This window comes from Choloepus didactylus, chromosome 2, assembly GCF_015220235.1.
Source record: "Choloepus didactylus isolate mChoDid1 chromosome 2, mChoDid1.pri, whole genome shotgun sequence".
NCBI lineage: Eukaryota > Metazoa > Chordata > Mammalia > Pilosa > Megalonychidae > Choloepus > Choloepus didactylus.
In genome coordinates, this window is record NC_051308.1 from 85,645,596 (window position 1) to 85,672,827 (window position 27,232).

Here is a 27,232-nt window from a genome sequence, read left to right on the forward strand (position 1 = left end):
GTTTATTTTTTTATCTAAAACCACTTCAAAACAAAATTTCTTAAAACTGTTTGACCTCTAATGTGTCTATGTAATTTTAAATTTTTTTTCTAGGTAAGCTCTCTTTTCCATTTATGATAATATTTTGCATTATGATCTCATAATTGTTGAGACCTTTGTTTCCCAGAATACATTTATTTAAAATTAAATAATTATATTAATATGTTAATAGTATGTTGAATAACTTTAAATATAGAATTATATACAAATAATCTGAAGTATTTAGTCCATTGTCTAAAATTTTTAAAGCTTACGTAGAAATTTCAAAGTTGCTTAAACAACAGACAACATAAATACTTTAAATGACAAAAATTTTGGATCAATGACTGCAGGATGCATAAGATGGGTGACAAAATGCTAGCTGGATAGGTGTTATGCATGCTGAAATGCAAGGATTCTTGGTAGAAGCAGTAAGAAGGGAACATATGTCTCTGAATTTTGTTGAGATCTCTCCTTTTTCTTTAATTATGCTTTAAAGAAAATAGAAAGTCCAGTTTATAGAGAAGATCTGAGGCATTATTTTAAAAAGTTCATATAATGACTAAAATATACTATTTATTACATGTGTAACATCTTGTGAACTTGGTGTACTTTATTTGTTTTCTGATTCAGTTACTGATTCCCTATGATAAATAAGAAAGCCGCTAGTTACTTACTAAAATATGCTATGCTCCCAGCAGCTAAAACAGTGTTTCAGGAACTCAATAAATAGTTGCTGAATTGATATACAAGGTCCTTTCTAATAATACATTTTTAATGAAAAAGTTGTTAAAACTGAGTAACAACATTAAAAGAAAATTATCTAAGAAAAAGAGAAAGTCATTCTCCCAACTTAAGGGCTCTTGAAAAACAAAACCAACACTTGGGAGACTGAGGATCTTATTATTACTAAGGCATTATAGATAAAGAAAAAGTATAAACTGTAGTGAGAAAGGAAGACTAAGTAGGAGATATTTAATTTCCTTTCAGGCTTTTTTAAAAAAAATTATGAAACTTTCATTCCTATGTCTGGCTACTGACAGAGGAGGAAAAATAATTTAGGAATGAAATGCCTCCCAATGATTACCTACTTTCTAAGCATTACATATATTTGATACGTATATTTTATATCCATCTATGTTTGCAATTTCAGAGTTTCTTCTAAATTCTGTATAGGTGATGAATGGAAACTATGTAGACTGTGTGATATTTTCTTGATTTGATATGCCATAATCTGCTTAGTTATTCCTTTATCACTGGATGTTTCAATTATTTCCACTATTCCAAGCATGTTAACCCTATGCTTAGACATCTCTGTGCACAAAGAAGTTGACATTCTTTTAGCTGTAAGAAGTAGACGTTTTATATTGTATATATTGACCTATATATTGTGTCAGATGAAGGAATATATATTGTATGACCCAAGGGTTGAACACAGAATAGTAGTGAAATCATAGAGCGTCTCTCTCTTAAATTGGTTAGGGACCCTGAGTACAGTGTATTTAATTGATCTAAGCATGAGGATAATTGAATTCAGCAATGAAACAAAAAATTATTCCTTGCTTATGCTCAGAACATGCACATGCTCAGAACAAGTTTGGATTCACACAATTTGAGACTAGAACAGTACAACTGATTTACAACAAATTCAACAATCAGGTATCCTCTTTCTCCTTTCCATATTTTAAAAACTATACTATATCCATTTAAGTTCAATTTCTTAATAGAATCATTTAATATTTATTGAGTTATTGCTATGTGCAAATACTGTTTTAATTGTTTTAAATACACGTTGCATTATTTAATGCCTCTCGCATCTTACAGTTCATATTGAAGAATGGAAACGACAAAACTAGTGGGATTCAAATTCAGAAATATATTACTTTTCTTAAGGAGTTGAAAAGATATCTAAGTCTAAATTCCAGATCAAGTCACAATATTACAATAGCAACTTTGACAATATCTTCTATTCACAAGATGCATTATACTTTACAAGCATTTTAAAATTTCATTTATCACCTAGGAGGAAAGAATTACCATTCCACAGAATTGTAAAGGGAAATCAGAGATTAAGTCTCACAACTGTTAACTGGCAGAGATGGAAGTAGAATTCAAGTCTCCTATCAGTGGTAATCTTTCCTTTGTGGGGAATGATAAATGAAGAAGAGTTCACAACTGCAGAAAGTTAGAAAACCACTGACATAGACTCTAGGCCATACAGAAGCTAATGCCAAGAGAAAAGGAGACATTTGCACAGGCACTTGCTCCAATTTTTGCAAAAAACATGTATTTCAGTCCTAAGAATGGCTCTCAACTGATGAATACTTAGGAGATATAATGGTAAGTGTTTAATAAATATTTGCTGATCTGACTGGCAGAAATACTATGCACTGTTCTCTGTACTGAAATTGAAATCTCTTACGATAGCAACTTTAACTTAGGCTCTGTACATGCTTCTATATACATAGCTATTTTGTAATTAGAATGGATAAAATATTAGGAAGCAATAAAAACAGAACAGTTTATATACCTTAAGTAGACCATAAGTATTAAAGAGCAAGGATACATTCTCAGAGTACCTTGTGCAGAGTAAGCAGTCAATAATAGGTTGGTAGATTAACTAAAAACTGAAAGTGAACTACAAAAGTCCAAAAATCTGTTCAAATACAAATATCAAATACATATATTAAATACATAAATATATATTATATCTATAATATAGATATAGTTTCTTTGATCAAATGCACAAATTAACCATTGAGAGGCACTGGTCCTAATAATTCATTTTAAACTCTTCACTTCCTTTGATACTCCTTTACTTTGATCACCCAATGACCACCTGGCTAAGAAATACAGACATACAAAGAAATACAGCAACCCGGCCTTTCAAAAAGGTTAATAGGATTGCTAAAAGAGACACAATAAAAAACATTATTGTCTTGTCACTTATCTATAAGACAGGGAAGAAGAAAATAATGCACACTACAGCATCACTAAAGTTCACCGGGCAAAGGAGACTCTATGGAAGACAGGAATACTGAAATGTTTGCACATACACATTTGGAAAATTACTCAAATTTTCACTGAAATGTCACTCTTTTGCATTCTTCAACTTTATTTTAAAAGGAACTAAATCACATTCCAATAACAAAATTCTTCAACAATTCCCACTACTTTAGAAAGAGTTTAAACCTCCACTGATGTGGTCAATTTCACAATAATGATAAGCTTAAGTTTTCTTAGAGGTAAGAGCTTGTTTCAAAATGATCTCAACTGGACAAAGATATTATCAGAGTGCCAGTGTTAAAGTTTAAAAAAAAAAAAAAAGCATAGTTTCTAACTCATAATTAAAATAATTCAGCAGATAAGGTCAGCCATTTCTAAGGCAATCAGATAAAAATTTAAGAGTACTTTTTTTGGCTTTAGGTATGTCACCACTGATATAAAACCTATTCTTAAATTTAAACAAGTCCTAAATGAGGCTTAAAAATATTTGATGATTTTGTTGTCTGAAATGAGTCAAACACAAATTTTTATTTTGTCATCTAAACAAATATTTAAGATTTGCATCCTTGGCTTCCTTATTCAAATTGTGTGTTTTTATGACCTAAGCAATTCAAAATTCCTACTTATTAAAAGCCATCGATTAATTCTGTTCTGATTCTTTCTAATAACTTGTCTTAAATTGCAGGTAATTTTTACTAAAAGACAATAGTGGAAATTCTGTCTATAGTTCTAAACTTTATCATAATGAAATTATTTGATTACTTCTCCCCTGAATTGCATTTAGCATGCAGAAGTAGATAAGTGAAGATAAAGAAGGGTTAAAAGAAAAACTTACATAGGCCTCAAAACAGAGTTCAAGAGTGTAATGTAATAAAAAATTATTTAAATTAACCAAAAACTGTTCATTTATTACTATCATTTACAAGCACTCATTGAAAGAGGGTTTCAGAAGCTGTAACCATCCTTTTTCAAAGTCAAGCTAATTAAATAAATTTGTTATATAATGAACAAATAGAATGGTTGAGATTATTATAAAACACAAATAATTAAAACTGCAATAGTAATTAAATCTGAACCATCCCTTCTTTCCCCTTATTCATCACAATATACCTTCTCGTACTGACTGACTGGTTGATTCTCCTTTTAGACTCAGCATCCTGGAGAAGCCATTGGAAAGAGTAGAAAAAATACCACGGATGAAATATCCCTGCTGCTCAGATTCCACTGACCCCACTGAAGTCGGCCACGGTCTAACAAATCTGATACTGCAGTGGGGTGCCGGCTCTGAAATAGATCTGGTGAATGGAACCCGAAGTGACTGGGTGTTGACCAGGTTCAGCTTCTCTACCGATGTTCCAAGGACCTCAATAGCAGAAGTATCATTACCAACCATCTTTGGGAAGACCTTTCGTTGCAGTTCATCCACATCTCCTTTATGATTTTGCATTCTTTCCCTCTTGCCCCCTTTCCATCTAAAGCTGGGATGTGTTTGCCACCGATAAGCACCCAGTGGCTTCCCTAGATTGGAAAAAGCATGTTCATTTTTCTTCCTCTTGTTCTTCACTGGACCACACCATGGATAACTCTTTAAACTTGTTCCTGTATCTGAATTTCCATAAGCAGGTTCTGACAAAGATCTTCGATACCTTGAAGGACAAGGTGATGTTTGTCTCTTAAAGATGCTCATTTTCCACGACTCCATTTTTCAACAACTTCTCTGAGCTTTAATTTTTCTCTACTCTGCAGTCTTTGCCGTTGAACCACACTTGTTCCCGTAGTCCAAAATATTCGACTGCTTAAGCAGCTTTCTTTGTGTGGCTTTGAACCACAGCAGATGTTGCTGCTTAAGAGCTGGTGTCATGTTATTACTCCACTTTCCCAGATCTCCGAAATTTCACAGCACCCATAAACCTCTTGCCTGAAGCAAAGAATTTTCAGAGTACAGAGAAAGTAAAGATTTCCAAAAGATCATCTCACTTCCTGCAGTAGGTTACATTTTTTGTACCACGTTCTCAGGAAATGATTTTTTAAAAATAAGAAGTGAAATAAAAGAGACAAAAACCCACAAACACCTTTTTGAACCAATAGTAGTTAAGGGTTCACCATGCAAATGATAAGTGGGTTAAAAACAGATTGTGAAAGTACTCAAGCTGACATCCACACTTTCCGGAAGAAAAAGAAAAAAAATCTTCCCTAAAAGCTGGCTCTTTGAGAGACAGTTCCTCAGAATAGTTTTTGAAGCCTGCATTTCAGAAATTTAATTTCAAGCAAATCATTGTTACACCACAACCTCTCTCAAAGTTTAATACTGTTTTTCAATCAATAGGTAAAGCCATACACTCTTTTGTTTAAACTGGCACTCCAAAGAAGAGTGGAAAAAAAGGTCAAAAGAATGCCAAAACCTAAAGCCACAATTAAAGTAAATATACTAGGGAGAATTAGGAAAAGTACAAATGGACAGAAAGAAGAGCAGGAATAGAAAACATTTGCTATAAATATGAACTAAAGCAAAAGAAAAGGAAAGTCTTAAGGCATGATCCTGTGGCAACTGGAACATAAGAACATACAGACCTAAATGATTTCTAGAAGGGGAAAGTTTGCTTTGTAAATCTAATTGGGATAAGTGGGCTGGAAAAATATTCTCTATCTGTTTAGCCAAAAGAATTCCTTTCTTCCTCTTTGTGCTCTCTACCACTTTCAAAAAGAGCTGACTATTTCAAATTTTGTTAAAGCAAGTACCTTATATTGAACCAAGATTGTGAATGCCAAGTTTTTGGCTGGTTTTTTTTTTAAACTGTCTGCTCATAAACCCCAGAAAATAGGGGTTTTGAATGGAAAGCCTGACAGACTTCAGACCACCACTAAAAGAGATATAACAGGGCAATCAAAGTCACTTTGCAAGTTATATAAATGATGATTTCATCTGGCAAACTAAAAAAACTATCCATTTCTTTAGAGAATCTGTACAATGAAAAATCATTTTCACACTAATCTTTCTCATTACTGTAGAATAAAATTTAACAACATAACCTATTCCCTTAAACATACTAAAAATGCTCTAATTTTTTCTTTTATCATAAAGCAATAATTATAAATTAAAAAGCAGTCATTTCCCAAAAGGGGGATGTGAAAGGAAATGAAATAAGCTTCAGTGGCAGAGAGAATCCAAAAGGAGCCGAGAGGTCACTCTGGTGGGCACTCTTATGCACACTTTAGACAACCCTTTTTAGGTTCTAAAGAATTGGGGTAGCTGGTGGTGGATACCTGAAACTATCAAACTACAACCCAGAACCCATGAATCTCGAAGACAGTTGTATAAAAATGTAGCTTATGAGGGGTGACAATGGGATTGGGAAAGCCATAAGGACCACACTCCACTTTGTCTAGTTTATGGATGGATGAGTAGAAAAATAGGGGAAGGAAACAAACAGACAAAGGTACCCAGTGTTCTTTTTTACTTCAATTGCTCTTTTTCACTCTAATTATTATTCTTGTTATTTTTGTGTGTGTGCTAATGAAGGTGTCAGGGATTGATTTAGGTGATGAATGTACAACTATGTAATGGTACTGTGAACAATCGAAAGTACGATTTGTTTTGTATGACTGCGTGGTATGAGAATATATCTCAATAAAATGAAGATAAAAAAATAATAGGGCGATATATGGGGGAAAACATAATTAATGCAAACTAAGGACTATAGTTAACAGTAACATTGCATTATTCTTTCATCAATTGTAACAAAGGTACCATGCCAACGCCAAGCATCAGTAATAGGGGGCGTAAAGGGTATGGGATTTTTTTTTCCTCGGAGCAATGAGAATGTTCTCAAATTGACGGTGGTGGTCAATGCATTACTCTGTGATTATACCAAAAGCCAACGATTGTACACTTCGAATGGGCTGTATGGTGTGTGAATGAAACTGTTTTTTTTGGGAAAAAAAAAAAAAAACTAAATGTAAATGTAAAATATGAAAATATAAAAATAAAATGTAAAATATAAACTGTATAAAAGGAAACATAAGACAATATTTTATCCTGAGGGTAGGGAAAGGTTTCTTAGGACACAGAAAGCAATAACCATGACAAGAAAACAAAAATAAAATTCATAAAAATTTAAAACTTCTGCTCAATAGCTCAGCAGATATGAATGTCAGTATTAGTGCATACAGCCACTGTCAAAAAAAAAAAAAAAAAAAGCTGAAAAAGAGCCCAGACTTCAATTAGTGATATGAATGAAGCAGGTCTGGTTAAGACCAGGGCAAGCCAGACCAAAGGGTAAAGGTTGAAACTGATTGTGTTTTAAAACTTCAACTTCCATATGAGACCAAGGGAATAGATATCTATTTGGTACAGGATCTAAATTTTCTAAATGGTACAGCTCTACAATCTATTTGTTCAAACACCACAATTGCATGGAACTTTGAATAGGAAGTGAGATACGGTAGGTTAGTATAGGCTGGAGTGAAATAGTGACACATCCCAGAGTAATTTGGGCAGATAATAAAAAATATATTTACAGCCTCCCCATCCCCAGCCCTGAGGATCTGGGGGAAGGTGCGGATGTGTTGGACATCCTCACCTGGACTGCTGTTGATGTTGTCACAAACATTGGGACTGGCGGTTTGATGTGCTGAGCCCTCGAGCATGGGACTTGCCCTTATGAAGCTCATTACCACAAAGGAGAGTCTAAACTTGCATGTAGTGGTACCTAAGAGTCTCCCCCTGAGTACCTCTTTGTTGCTCAGATGTGGCCCTCTCTCTCTCTAACTGAGCCATCTCGACAGGTGAACTCACTGCCCTCCCCGCTACGTGGGACCCGACTCCCAGGGGTGTAAATCTCCCTGGCAACGCAGAGTATGACTCCCGGGGATAAATGTGGACCCGGCATCATGGGACTGAGAGTATCTTCTTGACCAAAAGGGGGATGCAAAATGAGACGAAATAGTTTCAGTGGCTGAGAGATTTCAAATGGAGTCGAGAGGTCACTCTGGTGGACATTCTTATGCACTACATAGATAACACCTCTTAGGTTTTAATGTATTGGAATAGCTAGAAGTAAATACCTGAAACTACCAAACTCCAACCCAGCAGTCTGGACTCCTGAAGAAAATTATATAATAATGTAGATTACAAGGGGTGACAGTGTGATTGTGAAGACCTTGTGGGTCACACCCCCTTTATCTAGTGTATGGATGAGTAGAAAAATGGGGATAAAAACTAAAGGACAAATGGGGTGGGATGGGGGGATGATTTGGGTGTTCTTTTTTCACTTTTATTTTTTATTCTTGTTCTGGTTCTTTCTGATGTAAGGAAAATGTTCAGAGATAGATTGTGGTGATGAACGCATAACTATGTTATCATATTGTGGACAGTGGATTGTATACCATGGATGATTGTATGGTGTGTGAATGTATTTCAATAAAACTGAATTTAATAAAAAAAAAAAAAAAAAAAAAAAAAACTTCTGCTCAATAGAGGACATCAAGAAAATCAATAGGTACATTACAAAATGGGACAAAATATTCGGAGTACAAATATCTCAAAAAGAATTTGTACCAGAATATACAAGGAACTCCTACAACTCCTTAATAAAGACAAAAAAAAAAAAACCCAGTTTTTAAAATGGGTAAAAGACTTGAACAAATCCTTCACAAAGGAAGATATATAATGGCCAATAAGATGTGAAAAGTGCTTAATCTTATTAGTCATTAGGGAAATACAAATTAAAAGTGCAATAAGATATCACTTTTACCCACTAGAATGGCTAAAATTAAAGGGCTGGTATCATCAGATATTGGTGAGAATGGGGAGCAACCAGAACTCTAAAAATTGGTAGTGGGAGCATAAAATGATATAACTACTGTGGAATAAGCATGGTAATATTTTTATAAAGTAAATCATACACATATGCTATCACCCAGCAATTCCACTCTTAGGTATTTACTCAAGAGAAATGAAAATATATGTAGTTGTACTTCAATTTTAACAGCAACTGTATTCATAATAGCCATAAACTGGAAACAACCCAAATGTACATCATAGTAGGCCATCACGTGGATAAACAAACTGTGGTATTTTTATATAATGGAATAGTATTCAGCCATAAAAAAGAATGAACTACTAATACACAAAACAATGTAGATAAATCTCACAGATATGTGAACAAAAGAAACTTGACACAAAAGAGTACATACTGTATGATCCCATTTATATGGAGTTCTGGAGCAGGGAAAACTAGTCTACAATGGCAAAAATCAAAAAAGCAATTCTCAGTGGAAGAGGGCATTATTAATTAATAAGGGGTACTGGGAAGCTTTTGGGAGAGATGAAATCTTTATCTTGATACAGATGTGGGTTACATGGTTACATGATATTTTAGTTTGCTGGCTGCTAAGACAAATATCATGCAATGGGTTGGCTTAACAATAGGAATGTATTAGCTCAAGGTTTCAGAAGCTGGAAGGCTTGGTGCCTCCTGGGGTTAGTACCTTCTAGCTGATCAGCAATCTTTGGGGTTCCTTGGCTTTTCTGTCACAAGGCAGTGCACATGGCAGTGTCTTCTTTCTCTTCTAGGTGCCAATGACACCTAGCTTCTGCCTGCTCCCCGTGGCTTCTCCCCCCATCTGACTTTCACTCTGCTTATAAAGGACTCCAGTAATGTAGATTAAAGTCCAAAATGATTCAACTGGGCCACACCTTAACTTAAGCAACCTCTTGAAGAAATTTTATTTACAGTGGGTCCACATCTACCAGAATGTGGACCAAGACCATGTCCAAACAGGGTATGCATTTTAATCCATCATACAAGGGTGTATGCATTTATCAAAATTCATCAAACTGTTCCCTTCAGATTTATGCATTTCACCTTTATTAAATTTTACCTTAAAAAATTGTAAGCAATACTGAACTTGACCTAGTAGGTTTGCTTACTGCAGTACTATGGGTTAGCAAATCCAAAGCTACTTTTTATATATTCTATGCTTGAGGAAAAGTATAAAAACATTGAGGTTAATGGGTACCATGTTTCTCACTGCTGGCGAAGGGAGTTACAAATATGGAAATGGTGGAGAATATAACCCAAGCTCAAAGCTTGGTTTCTAAATACCATATTCCACTAACAAACAATCAGGGCTCTTTGAAGAAAAAAGCTGAATCCAGGGATGAGGCAGGGAAGATACAAGAGGCTAAAACACTATATCAGTAAGTAAGGAAATCCTTAAATATCATGGAAACATACAAAAGGACAAACAGTAGCCAACCTGAAGGGGCTGCCCAATGGCCAAACCCAGAAACACTTGAGCATTCAAATAAATGATGATTGTTTGAATAAATAATCTATGAATCCATTCTCATATAAAGAAACAGACAAATAAATGGGAAAGAAAGAAAAATTCCTCCTTATAGTAAAATGCCAAATATAAATATGGAAGGAATGATGAAATTAGAAAATCATCAACAGATATTAAAACTAGTGGGTAAAAATTTCATGAGGAACAAGATATTTACACTCACACAGTATCTCCCTACAAATTGCCTATTATTTACAATGGAAAAAAACAATAATTTTACAGAAGAAAAACCTGGCACAAACTATCTTAACCAAGTGATCAAAGCTATTGTCACCAATATTGGGGTAGATTAACATTATATGTCTAATGACATAATGATCTCCAAAGAACATGTCACTTAGTGTGTAATTCCTGCTAAAATGCATAACCTGAATCTAATCAAGAGAAACAAAGACAATCCCAAATTAAAGAACATTCTACAAAATAAGTGTCCTGTATACTTCACAAAGGTCAAGATGAAGAAAAACAAAGAAAGGCTGTAAAACTATTCCAGTTTAAAGGAGACAGTTTAAAGAGAGAAATTTTAAATGAAATGCATGATTCTGGATCAGATACTGGGGAAAAAAAATAGCTATTAAGGACATTATTGAGACAACTGACAAAATTTGAATATGGATTGGGGATTCGATAATTACACCAATGTTAAATTTCCTGATTTTGATAATTTTACTGTGGTCCTTGTAAGAAAATGTCATTTTTTTAGGAAATACACATGGAAGTATTTAGGAATAAAGGAACACAATGTTTCCAACTTACTCTAAAATGATTCAAACTGTACATGTAGCAATAGATAAAATACAATGATGCAAATAGGGCAAAATGTAATCAATTGTTGAATCAAGGTAAAGGGTATATGGGAGTTTACTGTATTCTTGTGAATTTTCTACACGTTTGAAATTCTTTTAAAATAAAACAAAAATTTTTAAATTTCACTACTTCTTTTGGGTTTATAATAACGTTCCCTGTTTGAGAGCCTCTTTTGAATATTATAGGGATGTATCTAGCGTCACAGATTTCATGGGGGGGGAGTTCATCAAGATCAGCCTATTCAAATACCTCAGTGGAAGGTTAAATTAAGTCTATAATTTTGAGAAAAGTTGCACAGTGGGAGCAGAACTTGAGCTCTGCAATCAGCACTGTGAAATTCAAATAGGTAAGTTTACAGGTAATAAAAACTGTAGTCATTTCTAAATTCATCAACTCAATTCTTTTGAAAAACTATCACAGTTCTTGTTACTGTAAGTTTTCCTATTTACTCAAGGAATATGGAACTGAATGGTATTAAATAAGACAAAAAAAGAATCACGCAAAATCAGAAAGCAGAAAGAACTGCAGATTGAGGAAGTGACAGTCTATAAGTATGAACAATCAAAGAAATAAAGAAGATTCAACTCTCTTACAACTAGCCAAAATCTGATTTGACAAATGCTCAAAATTATCTTCTCTCATTATGAAAGTCTAACATCATTTATGTTAATTATTTCTCCAAACGTTATCTTTGATCTGAATTTAAAACAGTAACTTGACACTCTTCATCGTCTGAATTTTCTCAAATGTATAATAAATTTATATATTTTTAAGAAAAAACATTTACAGGTTTTACAATTCCTTAAAATAAGAAACAATGACCCTAGTACCACTGAATTACTACATTCACTAAAAATCCTACTTTAAAAATTGGCTGCTGATTGAAGTGTCAAAACAAGAATGTTTCTGTCACATCAAGTAACAGCTAATTACTTTTAAATTTTCTTTAATAATAATTTGTAATATTTCAAAGCACAGCCTTAAGTACCTTTCTGGTTGCTAAGTAAATTCTTTGAGTAAATACAAAAATACTTATATTCATATAGAAACAAATTTCAAAATTTTATTGAACAGCTATCATGTATCAGGCACTGTACTATGACAAAAGGAACAAAAAAGAATAGGATAGACACTGCCCCCCCTCCTCCTGGAACTTCTGTTGATCAGGGAAGACTTACATTAGAAAGAGGAAAATATAGGGCATAAGGGAAATGTGTAGGGAAGGGATTTTTACCAGGTCTAGGGTAGAAGGTATGAAAACAATTTCTTTTTAGTCCTCTTGGATGTATAGTCAGTTCTGCTACAATGTGATAAATTCATTTCTAAAAATCACTATTCAAAAATGTATTATAAAACCATAGGGCTTATGGGGAAGATAGGATTGGGAATATAATACACAGAAACCAACAATGGCACATAAAAGAAGATAGGAAGCTAATAAAAACTGCAGTTAAAGTGTTAGGAAACACATAAATACTATAATAAATACGGCACTTTACCTTGAAAAAGACCTGAGGATTGCTTATGGAAGTGGGCATCAGAAGGGTTGCACCTTTTGAGTTATTGTGAAGTAACGAGGGGAGGAAATCGGAGGGACAGTTTTAACACCAGCTGGGGATGACTCATAACACACACAGAGAACTGAAGTGTGTGTTTGGGGTAGTCCTATATGGCAGAAAACTGAGGTAGCTGGTAGTTAATTAACTGTGTGCACTTTGAATATTTGCATGCGCCTTGGTTCAGCTGGGTAGTTTTCTGCATTCAGCTAGTGTTTTTCACAGAGGAATGGCACAAAATCAAATGAGAAATTGCATGGAACACAACTGCATGGAACAACTGTGTGAAGCAAATTCACATTTTCAAACCAAGCATAATAACAGTGCTGACTGTTTTTCCTCTTTTCTTCCATACAACTTCTATGGTAAAAACCAGGTAAAAATCAGCAGGAGACCCTAACATTGGAAGGCACAATAAAAGCAAGGGGGAAAGTAGCTCTTATTCGTAGTAAAATCAAATTTTTAATTCAATTAAATCTTTTTTCTAATTTTATTTATTTATTTATTTATTTATTTATTTATTTTATTTATTTATGATGAGGGCACAGGGGACCAGGTACAACAAAACAAAACAGCAGATCTGATTCTTGTCCAGTGCTTCCCAAATTTTAGTATGCAGATAAATCAGCAGGGATCTCATTAAAATGTAAATTTTGATTCCATGCACATAGGGTGGGATCTGAGATTCTACATTTCTAACAAGCTCCTACGTGATACCTATGTTGCTGGTTCATGGATCACACTGTGATTAACAAGCTATAGAGGAATACTAAGCTGAAAGGACTAAAGAAGTCTGCAAAGCTCCTGTGAAATTCAGCCAGGTTCATCTAAAAGAATATCGTTTGGGGATTTGAGGAAAAAGTGAGGACATTTGCCTGAAATGTTCTGTGAGATTTTATATAACACAAAGACATCTAGTGGTGCTCATGGTAGTCTGCTAACTGAGAATCAGAAATAGAGTAATCCTAATCAAATTCACTTAAAAAAACACCTTATTTACACATGTAAATAAGGCACAATTAAAAATCCAACAATTTTCCACATTTAACATTCACACCAATACACAAAGAAATATATGACTGTTAGCTGCAGCAATTTTTTAATGGAAGGAAGGAAGAGAAGGAGATCCTAATGACCATCAACAGGCGACTGAATGTATTGGTCAGGTTCCTCCAGAAAAACAGAACCAATAGGATGGATGGATGGATGGATGGATAGATAAATACAGATAGAGAGAGAGAGAGGGAGGGAGGGAGAGAGAGAGAGAGAATTTTATTTTTATAGGAATCAGCTCATGAGACCATGAGGATTGGCAAGTCCAAATTCTGTGGGGCAGGCCACAAGTTGGAAACACGAAGGTGAAGTTGAATTCCCCAATAGAAGCTGACAGAGATAGAAATTATTCTTTCTGACTGCTGAAATCCTCAGTGCTCACTTTTTAAGGCTTCCAACCAATTGGATGAAGAGACTCCTCTCATTGCTGAAGGCATTCTCCTATGTTGATCATAGATGTAATCAGCCATAGATGCAATCAACTGATTAATGATAGAATCCATCTATGCAATGCCCTCACAGTAACAATCAGACCAGTGCTTGCTTCACCAAAAAAAGGACACCATAACCTAGCTAAATTGACACACGATATTAAACACCACATTGAATAAATAAATCATAGTATATATCCATACTAAAAAAAAAAAAAAAAATGCATGTATACTTATATAAGGAAGGAAGAGAAGGAGATCCTAGTGACCATCAACAGGACACACAAGAAACTTAAAGGACACACAAGAAACTTAAGAGTGCTTACCTGTGGAGAGTACAACTGAGAAATCACCTTAGACCTTTCTATACAGTTTTAACTTTTAGCCATGATTATATACTACTTTCATAATAATAACAAGAAAAAAAGTTAAAGATAAATTTATGTGGAAAGGGGTCCAAGAGATAAATGAAAAAGCAAGACATCCTATAATAACATTATCCCATTTTTATTAAAGATTGTCATTAATATGTCAGTACACACATGGTGGAATATGCATGTAGAGAAACTCTGTAGTTATTCTATTTTAAGGTAGAAATATGAGAGATTTTCATTGTTTATATTATTGATTTCTGTAATATATGAAGCCTAACAATAAGCACATGTATTTTTATGCCTTTTGAAAGCAGAAAAAATTAAAATATGTATTTTTAAAAATCCACCCACAGCAAAAATAAAAAATTATTGTGAACCTAAGGAATAAGAATTAGAGAAGAAAGAAACTGGACAGGACATCAGAGATCAACTTAACCAACTCTTTCATATTATAAATAATCCAAAAAGGCCAGAAAGGAGGGACTTGTCCATAATTACTTAGTTAACAACAAAAAGACAAGAACACAGGATGTATCCTAATTCTCAGTTCAGGACTCTACACCTGCTTAGAGAAGCATTTTCCAAACTATGAGCCACAGAACAGAGTTGAGAAATTTAGGCTTCAAGTAGACAGCTGTAACATTAAGTCCTAGATAGTCTAGTGTTATTTCGTTTAAATGCTAAAATTCTTTCTATGTTAAAGTTTTGAATAGGATACCAGTTTTTCATTAAAATGTCTTTATAGATTCAATTCAAGAAAGGGAAGCAAGTAGAGATGAAAAAGCAAAACCTGAGCTTTCTCAATCTACAAATAGTCAAATAGTCTGCCACCACTTCCTATCTTATGACACCTTTTCTTTACAGAACTTCTATTCTACATATCCCACATGTTCCTTTGTACTAGAAGACCTGAGATATGCACAATTAACAAAGAAAGTTCTGGAATTCTGTTAACAGAACAAGAGCACATACCTCTTAGATCAATTCACAAAAACTTTAAAATAGGATTCATTTCCATTCACCAGAAGACTTCTTTAAAAAATGCAAAGTCCTTGTTTACAGAAAGCTAAGTAATTAATAACAAAACATCCCCTTCCCATCTCTTATCACTAGAGCACATCTGCTTCCCAATGAAACACTTCCTGTGACAAAAAATACCTCCCTTCTAAATATTAGAACTGAAAGACACACCTGACATGTACATAATTGTTTCTCATTTAAGAGACCAAGATACATCGATAAGGGACAAATAAATATTCTTTAAAAGACAAATGTCAGAATCAATGCTTTTTTTATTTAAAAAAGAAGCTCAGATGATTCCTGATGCCACTGTGCCACTACTAAAAGTTTTCTTTATATATATACAAAAACACTAGTTTTCCTCTGGCCCCTTTATCACACCTTCTCTCCTCTGAGACTTTTGCTCCTCTATCCAGCCTATAAATGTTGGAAGTTTTTCGAGGCTTTGTCCTTTGAACGCTGTCTCCATATTCTCACCATGCACACTGTCCACAAATGTGTGCTTACACCTCCATTTCAGACCTGTTGTCCTTTGAGTAACATACTCATATATTCATTTTGATAACTTCTGGCTATCTCAAAAGCTTCTCAAATTCAAAATATATATCCCATGATCTTTCTTTTAAAATCTGGTCTTAATCTAGTGTCCCTGTCCAAATAAACGGCACCATATCCTTCCAGCTGTAAACCTCAAACCTTAGTCATCTCTCTCTTATCACTCAATATCCAGTCCAAAGTCTGGCTGACTTTACCTCCTAAGTACTATTTAATCTATCTACTTCTCACCTGGTCCTCTAAATTAGTCTACTATCACCTTTCCCTTGGACTACAATAGCCTCCTAAACTTACGTACCTACATCTGTTATGGTCCCCTGCAAACCATTTTTCCTACTGTACTCTGAATGGTCTTTTCAAAATACAAATTTACTGTGTCCTGTATAAAACTTTTCTATATTTTCCCACTACTCTTATGATAGAGACAAAATTCCTTAAGATAGCCTGGTCTCCACCCACCCCATCATTTCCTTATATAGCTGTGTCCACACCTACCCTCTTCCTTGTAGACACTTAAATCCTTTCAGTCCTTCATATTTGCCACTCTCCTTCCCACCATGGGCTTCTTGCTCACACTGCTTCCTCATCCTCTCCTCATCTAGTTAATGCCTACTCATGCTTCAGATTTTAGTTCAAGAGCTTCCTCCTCAGAAATGCCTTTCCTAACTTCCCTAACTAGGTCAAATCTCTCTACTGTAAGCCTTTCCATTACCAGGAATCTCTGCATCATTTGATATGTTATCATAGTAACTGTATATTTGGTTATAAGATTATTAAAAAATGTTTTACCAAATAGGCTGTAATCTCCATGCCTGCTTTATTCTCCACAATGTCCCCAGTGCCTGGCATATGGGAGGCTTTCAATAAAAATTTGTTGAATTAATTAATGAAAAGTAAGAAAGATCTAAAATAAAACTACCTAACTTCCAACTAATACTAAGAAAGGTCAGTGTGTACTTATTTAACCTTTGCATTACCTCTGATACCAGGAAGATCACATTAAAATATGGATCACAACAATGGGGGGCAATCAAATACACTCCAGGGAGTTATTTTCCTTCAATCAAGCAGTGTGTTCTTTGGGCTTAAAGGATACGATTAGATAAATGTATTAAAGAAGGTTAAAAAAAAAAAAAGAGTAACATGAAATTGAAGGCAGGCAAGAAGGGGTCAAGGAATTCTGCTTTAACTTGCTAGAGCATAGTTTATTTTTTTCGCCATAGATGACTACGTAGATACAGAGAATATTACTGGGCTTTTTTTCTTTCTTTCTTTTAACATCTGCATTACCATATACAGAAACTTTTAAAGAAACATAAAAAGATATCTACAGGACCTCAACAAGTTTTTTTTGTTCTTTAGTGGATATACACTGGGAAAATTAAATAATATTCTGGTAATCTGAAATAAATACCAATATTGTCGATCTGATGAATGACAAATAAAGCTAAGGCACACTTAACTTAGCACTAAAAATTAAAGGTGCCAATTATTCTAAGCTTCAGCAGACTAAGATGGCAGAGTGATGTGTTCCAGGATTCTATCCCCTGCCCCCCTACCCAAAGCTTTAGACAACAAACAAAAACTGGCAGAATTATCTTTCTCAAAGCTCCAGAAGACAGTTAAAGGTTCACAGTGATTTGGCAAGCATGTAATCAAGAAAAAGGCAACTTAAAAATGGGAGGAAACCACCTTAGATTGTCCCACCCAGAGACATTTTTGAGACAGCTGCTGAAATAGAGCTGACACAGACCCAACTTGTTTCATTTATTTTATTCATTGAAAATGCTAAGCTAAGAGATGAAGCCCAGAGTTTGCCCTGGAGAAGTTAAGTGAGAACGCACAGATGCCTAAGGAGAAAGCCACTGGAATCAAAACCTGAAAGCAACACAATGCAGGAGCAAAGGACCAGCAGAAAACAGCTATGTGCTATCAAAGCTGACAGATGTGTTCTGAAAACCATCAGACTTTTCCTCAGAGAACCTATCTACCTACATCTTGATGCCTTAATTTGGACATTTTCATGGCCATAGAACTGTAAATTTTGAACCAATAAACCCCATTGTAAAAGCCAAAAAAAAAAAAAAAAAAAAAAAAAAAAAAGGGAGGAAAGAATATTTAACAAGGTTGATTGCAAATGTTTGGAAATGGATAGAAGGATGGTAGCACAGCACTGTACATGTAATTAACAATGCTGAGTATGAGCATGGCTGAAGGGGAAGGCTAGGGTTGTATATATCACTAGAAGGAAACCTAGACAATAAAACATGGTACTATATAACATAGTGAAACCTACTGTGGATGATTACTGGTTACTTATGCATAATACAAGAAAGTTCTTACATGAACTAGAACAAATGTACATTACTATTACAAGGTGTTAATAATAGGGTGGTATATGGGAAAAACAATTAATACAAACTAAGGACTACAGTTAACAGTAACACTGCAATATTATTTCATCAATTGTAACAAAGCTAAGCACCAATAATAGGGAGGGTATAAGGGGTATGGGATTTTTTTTTTTTCCAGAAACATGAGAATGTTCTCAAATTGTGGTGATGAATTCATAACTATGTGATTGTACCAAGAGCCACTGATTGTACACTTTGCATGTACTGCATGGTATTTGAATAAATGTGTTTTTTTTTTTTTAAAGGTAGGAAAACCTCCTGACAACCTCGCCAGCCTGTACTCACAGAGCAGGTATCAACCCTCAGCTCCAGAGGGAGCAGAGTAACCTTTGTCCACATACTCAGGTGCATGTATGTCTGTGTCAATCTGTCTGGTAGCAGCCTGAAGGACTAAATCAGGACACTCTGTAAGCTCACCATCCCAGAGCCTGCATGGTGTGTGGCGGTGGCTCACAGTGCACTGGAGCACAAGATGTGTGCTGGTTTGTATATGTTATGTCCCCCAGAAAAAAGCCATATCCTTTAATGTAATCTTGTAGGGGAAGATTGATTAATCTTCTTGATTAGGGTGTGACCACTTGATTAAATTATTTCCATGGAGATATGGACCCTGCCCAATCAGGGTGGGTCTTAATTAAATCACTGGAGTAGCTCACAGACAAAAGAGCTTAAGGGAGCTGAGAGAGATATTTTGGAGAAGGCCATTGAAAGCAGATGCTTGTTGATGCCTTGAGATGCTAGCCCAGAGTTTGCCCTGGAGACACTAAGAGATGACCCCCAGATGCTTAGAGAGAAACACCCTGGGAGAAAGAAGCAAGGACACACAGGAGCTGGGAGACAGGAACTGAAACATATCCAAGAACCAGCAAACAGCAGCCATGTGCCTTCCCAGCTGACAGAGGTGTTCCAGATACTGTATTACTTAAGAGTTCTCTAGGAAAACAGAATCAACAAGAGATATCTATAAATATGAGATTTATAAAAGTGTCTCATGCAACTGTGGGTATGCATGGGTCCAAATTCCATAGGGCAGGCAGCAGACTGGCAACTCCAATGAAGATGTCTGATGAACTCCTTAGGCAATGAACTGGCAACTTCGATGAGTGTGTTCGATGAACTCCTCAGAAAACTAATTGGCAACTTCGATGAACTCCTCAGGAAATGCTTCGCTGGTCAGCCGAAGAAGAAGTGAAGGTACTCTATCTGTCTTGCTTACAAGTCTTCAGCTCATTGGATTAAATCCAGCTGATTGCATTCTCTTATTGTGGAAGACATGCCCTTCGTTAATGTAATCAGTCACAGCTGCAGCCAACTGACTGATGATTTCATAAACCAGCCTTCTGGTTTATTAACCAGCCACAAATGTCCTTGCAGTAACAAGCCAGTGCTTGCTTGACCAGACACCTGGGTACCATCACCTGGCCATGTTGACAGGTGAACCTAACCATCACAGATGCCATTGGCCATTCTGCAGTGACGGTATCATCTTGTTGACACTTTAGTTTGGACACTTTTATGGCCTCAGGACTGTAACTTTGTAACCAAATAAACCCCCTTTATAAAAGCCAATCCATTTCCGGTATTTTGCATAATGGCAGCATTAGCAAACTGAAACAGTGGGGGAGCAGCTAAGGTAAAACTACCTGGGGCAAAGGAGTGCCAACTTTGTACATGCATCATGATACCGGGGATGGGGAAGAAAGACAGTTTACTAGGGAAAAGGGAAACATGTGGATCCATATAGACAGGAGATTCCTAGGGCCATGTGCATAAGACCAGGACAAGATACAGGAAAAGACAGGGGACAACTAGGGAGGACCCTACACTTTTGCTTCAGGTTTTTCCTTAGATGCATCGTTAGGCAGGTTAAGCATTGCTAGGCAGGTTCAAAGAGAATACTTGCACAAGCGAATGTGCAAAGACTAGGAAAGGTTGGGTTTTTTGCTTTTTTGTTGTTGTTGCTGTGATTTTGTGAGTTTTGTTGTTATTGTTCTTATCTAACATTCAAGGAAATCTTCAAGGAAATCTCTGACATAATAACTACGTGATACAAGCTTAAGAAACAGGTATTTCAGTGGCTAAATTTCAGATGATGCATTAAAATGTCCAGTATAACTTAGGATTCTGTTTATCACCAAAATCTCTGACATAATCATAGGAAAAGTGACAAAAAAACAGCAGACAAATTGCTGATGAGAAGGCAAGTGTTAATTTCCTTTTGTCTGAGTTTTCATTTGTTTTGAAAAAGAATGAAGTCTACCAGCAAATGACTTACTATTAACAGGAGTCTCTCCAGGTAGAACTGGGGAAACTATTAATAGCCAGAGAGCTGAAATCTTTCCAAACTCAAAAGACAATATCTTTAGAAGTGAATAAATTTTTAGCAATTTCAAGATGTACTGCATTCCTTAAGATTCAGTAATATTACTAGGCTTCTAGTATAGTCAGTTGTTATGTGAGAATCACAGGGGTCAAGAGATGAATGAGATGGCCCCTGTCCTTGAAGAGCTTATAATGTAATGCCATACATTTTTAAAATGTGAAATAAATGGCATATCAACCGTGCAGGGGAAAAAAAATGTCCAGTGTAAAACAACAGATTACCAAGCACACAAAGAAAAGGAAATGATGGCCTATGCAAAGGAGAAAGGGAAAGCATCAGAAACCATCAAGGGCAAAGACTAGATTTTGAATATAACAGACAAGAACTTTAAAAAAAAAAAATTGTCCTAAATATGCTCAAAGAGCTAAAGGAAAACATGAACAAAGAACTAACGAAAATCAGGAAAATGACAAACAAAAATAGAATAACAATAAAGAGACACAAATCATAAAAAGGAACCAAACAGAAATACCAAAGATGTAAAACACAGTTACAGAAATAAAAAATTACTGCAGAGATTCAACAACAGATTGGGGCTGGCAGAAGAAAGAATTAATGAACCTGAAGACAAGAAAATTGAAATTATGCAGTCTGAGGAAGAGAAGAAAGAAAGAATGAAGAAAAGTAAACAGAGCCAAAAAGACCTGTGGGACCCCATCAAGTATAACAATAAATGCATTATGGGAGTGCCAGAAGGAAAAGAGAGAGAGGCAAAAGGCATATTCAAAGAAATACTGGCAGAAAACTTCCCAAATTTAATGAAAACCAAGAACCTATATATTCAGCAGCCCAACGAACCCCAAAGAGGATAAACTCAAAGAAAACCACACCCAGACACATTATAATCAAACTGTCAAAAGACAAAGACAAAGAGATTCTGAAAGCCTCCAGAGAGAAGCAATGAGTCATGTATAAGAGTGTCCCATAAGATTAAATACTAATTTCTCATCAGAAACTATGCACAAGAAAGTAGTGGGATGACATATTTAAAGTTCTTAAAGAAAAATAAAAATAAAATCAAGAATTCTATATCTGGCAAAATAATCTTTCAAACTTGAAGGAGAGATTAAAACATTCCCAGATAAACAAAAACTGAGACAGTTCATCACTAATAGACCAGCACTACAAAACAAATGCTAAAGGGATTTCTTAAGGTTGAAAGGATACTAGACAATGGATCAAACCCACATGAAGAAATAAAGATTTCTGGTAAAGGTAACTACACAGGTAAATATAAATGTCAGTACACTTGTATTTTTGGTTTGCATCTCCACTTTTTACTTTTTTACAAGATTTAAATGCAAATGCATAAAAAGTTATGATAACTCTATGGGTTTACACATACAAGATATGAAGATGTAATTTGTGACAAGAACAACATAAAGGTGGGGGGATAGAGGGGTTAGGAAAATTGTTTGTGTATGGTATTGAAATTAAACTGGTAGCAAATAAAACAAGATTCAGGATGTTAAATTTAAGACCAATGGAAATCATAATGAAAATATCTGAAAAACATGCATAGAAGGATATGAGATGGAATTCTCCAAGTTTCACTACAAAAGACCAACTAAATACAAAAATAGACAGTAACAGAAGTATTGAGGGTAAAAAAAAAAGTACATGACTTACAAAAAACAAATAGCAAAACAGCAGGAGTAATTCTTGCATTATCAGTTGTTAATTTAAATGTAAATGGGTTACACTCACTACTCAAAAGGCAAAGATTGGAAGAATGGTTAAGAAAGCATGACCCAACTATATGCTGCCTATAAGAAATTCACCTTGAACTCTAAGATACTACTAGGTTCAAAGTGAAAGGATGATGTTGGGAATTATCATGTCCCTCACAAAAGGCATGTTCAGGTCCCAACCCCTGGTTCTGTGGCTTTGAACCCAATTGTAAATAGGACCTTGAAGATATTATTTAAGGTGTGCCCAAACTGAATGAAGGTTGGCCTTCAATATGGCTGAAGTTTTTATAAGCAAAGGAAGCTGGGAACACAAGAAGCCATGGGGAGCAGCCAGAAGCTGGAAATCAACAGAACTCAGAAAAGAAAGAAGATGCCACCATGAGCAGAAAAGCCAAGGACCAAAGATCACAAGTTGTCAGCCGTGGAATGCCAGTATTCAGGGAGAAAGCATTGCTTTGCTGAAACCTTGATTTTGGACTTCTTCTGGCCTCAAAACTATGAGCCAATAAATTACTGTTGTTTAAGCCAACTCATTGAATGGTATGTGTTTTAGCAGATGAGAAACTAAAACAGATGAAAAAATATTCCATGCAAATAGTACTAGACTTTAAATCAAGAACTACTAAAAGAAACAAAGAAGTGCACTACATATTGATAAAAGGGCCAATTCATCAAAAAGGTCTAACAATTATAAACATATAGGCATCTAATAAGCAAGCCCCAAAATACAATGAGGATGGCATTTCTCACCAGCTGCTTTTTACCTGTTCCCATAAACACTTTTGTATTTGCTACAGCTTCCTTAATTGATTCAACCCTTTGACATCATCTCCCTCAACTACTAAATTCAAAAAACTGGCTCAAAACCAATAACCAAAATAATTATCTAGATTGGCTATCTCAAATGGAACAACTGAGAAAACTACTACATGTGAGTCACTGGAGGATTGGAAAGGGTAAGACACAGTATTTTTGCTATAACTCTACAGTTGGACTACATAAAATTTTCTTTAAACCGACAATAATAATAAGCCCAAATAATCACATTCCTTATTATACTTTTATAATATTAATTGTGTACCTATAATTATACATATATTTAGAGATGTCTTCTTGGACCATTAATTTCGGGTTCAGAAAGTAAACGCAAGCTTCAGGAATAGAAAAATATAAAAAGAAAATTTCTTCTCCGTCCTATAAAATTAGTCTTATTCTAAAGCACATTGTGCAGCAATGACAGGACCAGCCATTTTTCATCACATTCAATGTATATGCCCATCTCTTTTTTCCTGTTCATATTTAACTTACACAAATGGAAGACTTGGTATAGAAAATACAAAGAGAATTTTGACAACAAGATGATATTAAGACTATAAAACTCTGTAAAATGTGAAGTCCGTAGGACTTCCATACTGACCCAACCTTTTACTCTCATTGCCAATCTCTAAAATGATTATTATATCTAAAAGTCTCAACAGCATTCAATTCAGTTTTATTGAGAAATATTCACATACCCTACAATCATACACAGTGTAAATCAGTTGTTCACAGTACCATCATATATAATTATGCATTCGTCATCAAAATGAATTTTTAAACATTTTCATTACTCCAAAAAAAGTAAAAATAGGAACAAAACTACAAGTAAAGAAGGACATCCAAAACACTGCATCTCCTTTTGTTCTCATTTTTCTACCCATTGTCCATACACTAGATAAAGGGAGTGTGAGCCATAAGGTTTTCACAATCACACAGTCACACTGTATAAGCCACATAGTTATACAATCATCTTTAAACATCAAGGCTACTGGATTGCAGTTCAACAGTTTCAAGTATTTCCTTCTATCTAAGAATGCCCCCAGAGTGACCTCTCAACTCCATCTGAAGTCTCTCAGCCACTGAAACTTTATTTTGTTTCTTTTCTCTTCCCCCTTTTAGTCAAGACTTTCTCAATCCCATGATGTCGGGTCCAGGCTCATCCCCTGGAATCATGTCCCACGTTGCCAGGGAGATTTAAAGCCCTGGGGTTCATGTCCCACATAAGGGGGAGGACTGTGAGTTTACCTGCCAAGTGGGCTTACAGAGAGAAAGGCCATATCTGAGCAACAAAAGAAGTACTCTGGGGGAAACTCTTGTGTGCAGTTATAAGTAGGCTTACCCTCTCCTTTGCAGTAACAAGCTTCATAAGGGCAAGCCCCAAGATCGAGGGCTCAGCCTTCTAAATTGGTAGTCCCCAATGCTTGTGAGAATATGAATAATTCCCTAGGTGGGGAAGTTTAATATTTCCACATTTTCCCTCAGTCCATCAGAGGAACTTTTCAAATACATTTTTATTCTCTGCCTGTGCCATTTTGGATATATTATGTACCCCAAAACTCCATGTTCTTTGCTGCAATCTTGTGTGGGCAGACATATTACTATTGATTAGAACGTAATTTTTGATTGAGTGTTTCCAAGGAGATGTGACTCAATCAACTGTGAGCAAGATCTCTGGCTGGATAATTTCCATGACAGTGTTACCCCACCCATTCAGGATGGGTCTGAATTAAATCACTGGAACCATACAAAAAGCTGACAGAAGGAACTCAGAGCAACTGATAGTGACATTTTGAAGAAGAGATGCAGCTAAGAGAAGATAAAATGCCCCAAGAGCAACATTTTGGAGAACACCATTTTGAAATGTAACCTGGGAGCAAGTGGACGCCAACCACGAGCCTTCCAAGCTAACAGACGTTTTCCAGACACCAATGGCCATCCTTCAGCGAAGGTACCCCCTTACCTTGGACACTTTATGGCCTTAAGACTGTAATTGTGTAACCAAATAAATCCCCTTTATAAAAGCCAATCCATCTCTGGTGTTTTGCATTTTGGCAGCATTAGCAAACTAGAACAGTGTGTGAACAAAACTGTTTTAAAAGAAATGGGTTGATGAAGAAGACTTGAGGGCACTATATTGGGTGAAATAAGACAGACACATAAGGACAAATATTGCAGGGTCTCACTAATATGAACTAATTATAATATGTAAACTCACAGACATGAAATATATTACAAAGATATAGAATGAGGGTAAAGAATGGGGAGCGGTTGCTTATTATGAGCAGAATGTTCAACTAGGGTGAACTTAAACGTTTGGAAATGGACAGGGGTGATGGTAGCATGTTGTGAGAATAACTAATAGTACTGAAAGATGTGTGAAGGGGGTGGAAAGGGTAAGTTCAGAGTCACGTATGTCACCAGAAGGAAAGTTGGAGGTTAAAAGATGGGAATGTATAAAACAATGAATCTTGTGGTGGACAATGTTCGTGATTAACTGTACAAATATTAGAAATCTCTTTCACGAACTAGAACAAATGTATGGCACTATAACTAGAAGATAACAATAGAGAGGCATATAGGAAAATATATATATACATATTGCAAACTATATACTACAGTTAGTAGTTTTTTAACATTCTTTCATCAACAGTAACAAATGTACTATACCAAAACTATGAATCAATAATGGAGGCGGGAGTGGTTAGGGGTATGGGAGGATGTGAGTTTCCTTTTTTTGTCTTTATTTCTTTTCTGGAGTAATGAAAATATTCTAAAAATTGAAAAAAAATTAATTACGGTGATGGATGCACAGCTGTATGATGGTAACCAAGGGTAATTGACTGTACACTTTGGATCTTTGGATAGTTGTATGGTATGTGAACAGTATCAATTAAATATATATATATGTATATATATATATATATATATATATATATATATACATATATATAACAAAATAAAAAGATGAACAACCTGGGCTACATGGTCCCTTTCCAACTCTTCTAAGCTCAATTATTTCATTTGGTTCTCAAAGAGTTTTTTTTTAAATTCCATACATTTCATAGATATCCCTATATATTTGATGACCTACATGAGATTATGCCTCAGGCTTCTCCAAAAAGATATTCTTTTCTAAACTGTAGATGATCTTTAGATGCACCAGAATCCCAAAGGTTTAGAAGAGGGGACCTCAGAAATTATATGCTATACCTCATTTTATAGTTCATTATGACTATTAGGTAGGATAGATTTCTTTTTTAAATACTGTTCAAATCAAAACATTCATTCACTTACATCAACAGACATTTTTAAAAACATTTATTGTATTCCTGGAGTTGTGCTAAGGATTTGAAGATATATAACAGCACATTCTACATTCCCTCAAGGTGCTCACAGTTCAGTTAGGGGAGGCAGATACAGACACTAATAATTACTAAGATGGGTACATACATAAAAACAGAGGTGCATACAGAATACAGTGGAAACAAAAGGGAAACAGTCTAATCTGTGGTAGATAAAGGAAGTTCTGCAGAAAATGTAATAGTCAGGTCTATAGAATGAGGAGTTTTCCTAGACAGGGGGACAGAGTTTGAAGATGAAATAAAGGCATTCCTGGCAAAGAGAACTGCATGAGCAAAGAGGTAAAGACATAAAATGGAATACTGCATTTCAGATACTGACTAGACTCTACAGTATGAGGGAGCAGACAATGGAAAACAACAGTGTAAGGGGAGGCTAAGGGAGGAATAGCAAAT

The 27,232-nt window shown here is 35.3% G+C and overlaps 1 protein-coding gene across 5 annotated transcripts in view; it reads right to left on the bottom strand.

The window, feature by feature from the left end:
• RASAL2 (RAS protein activator like 2) overlaps window positions 1-27,232 on the bottom strand; it is a 531,908-nt gene that overhangs the window by 356,303 nt on the left and 148,373 nt on the right. For 2 of the 5 annotated variants that reach the window (XM_037825273.1, XM_037825272.1), the window contains exon 1: window positions 4,135-5,024. The exons of the other annotated variants lie outside the window; for them this stretch is intronic. In XM_037825273.1, coding sequence (XP_037681201.1) covers window positions 4,135-4,726 — 592 coding nt within the window. In that variant the 5' untranslated portion in view covers window positions 4,727-5,024. Of the gene's footprint in view, window positions 1-4,134; window positions 5,025-27,232 lie in introns of those variants that run through there. 5 annotated transcript variants of the gene reach the window in all.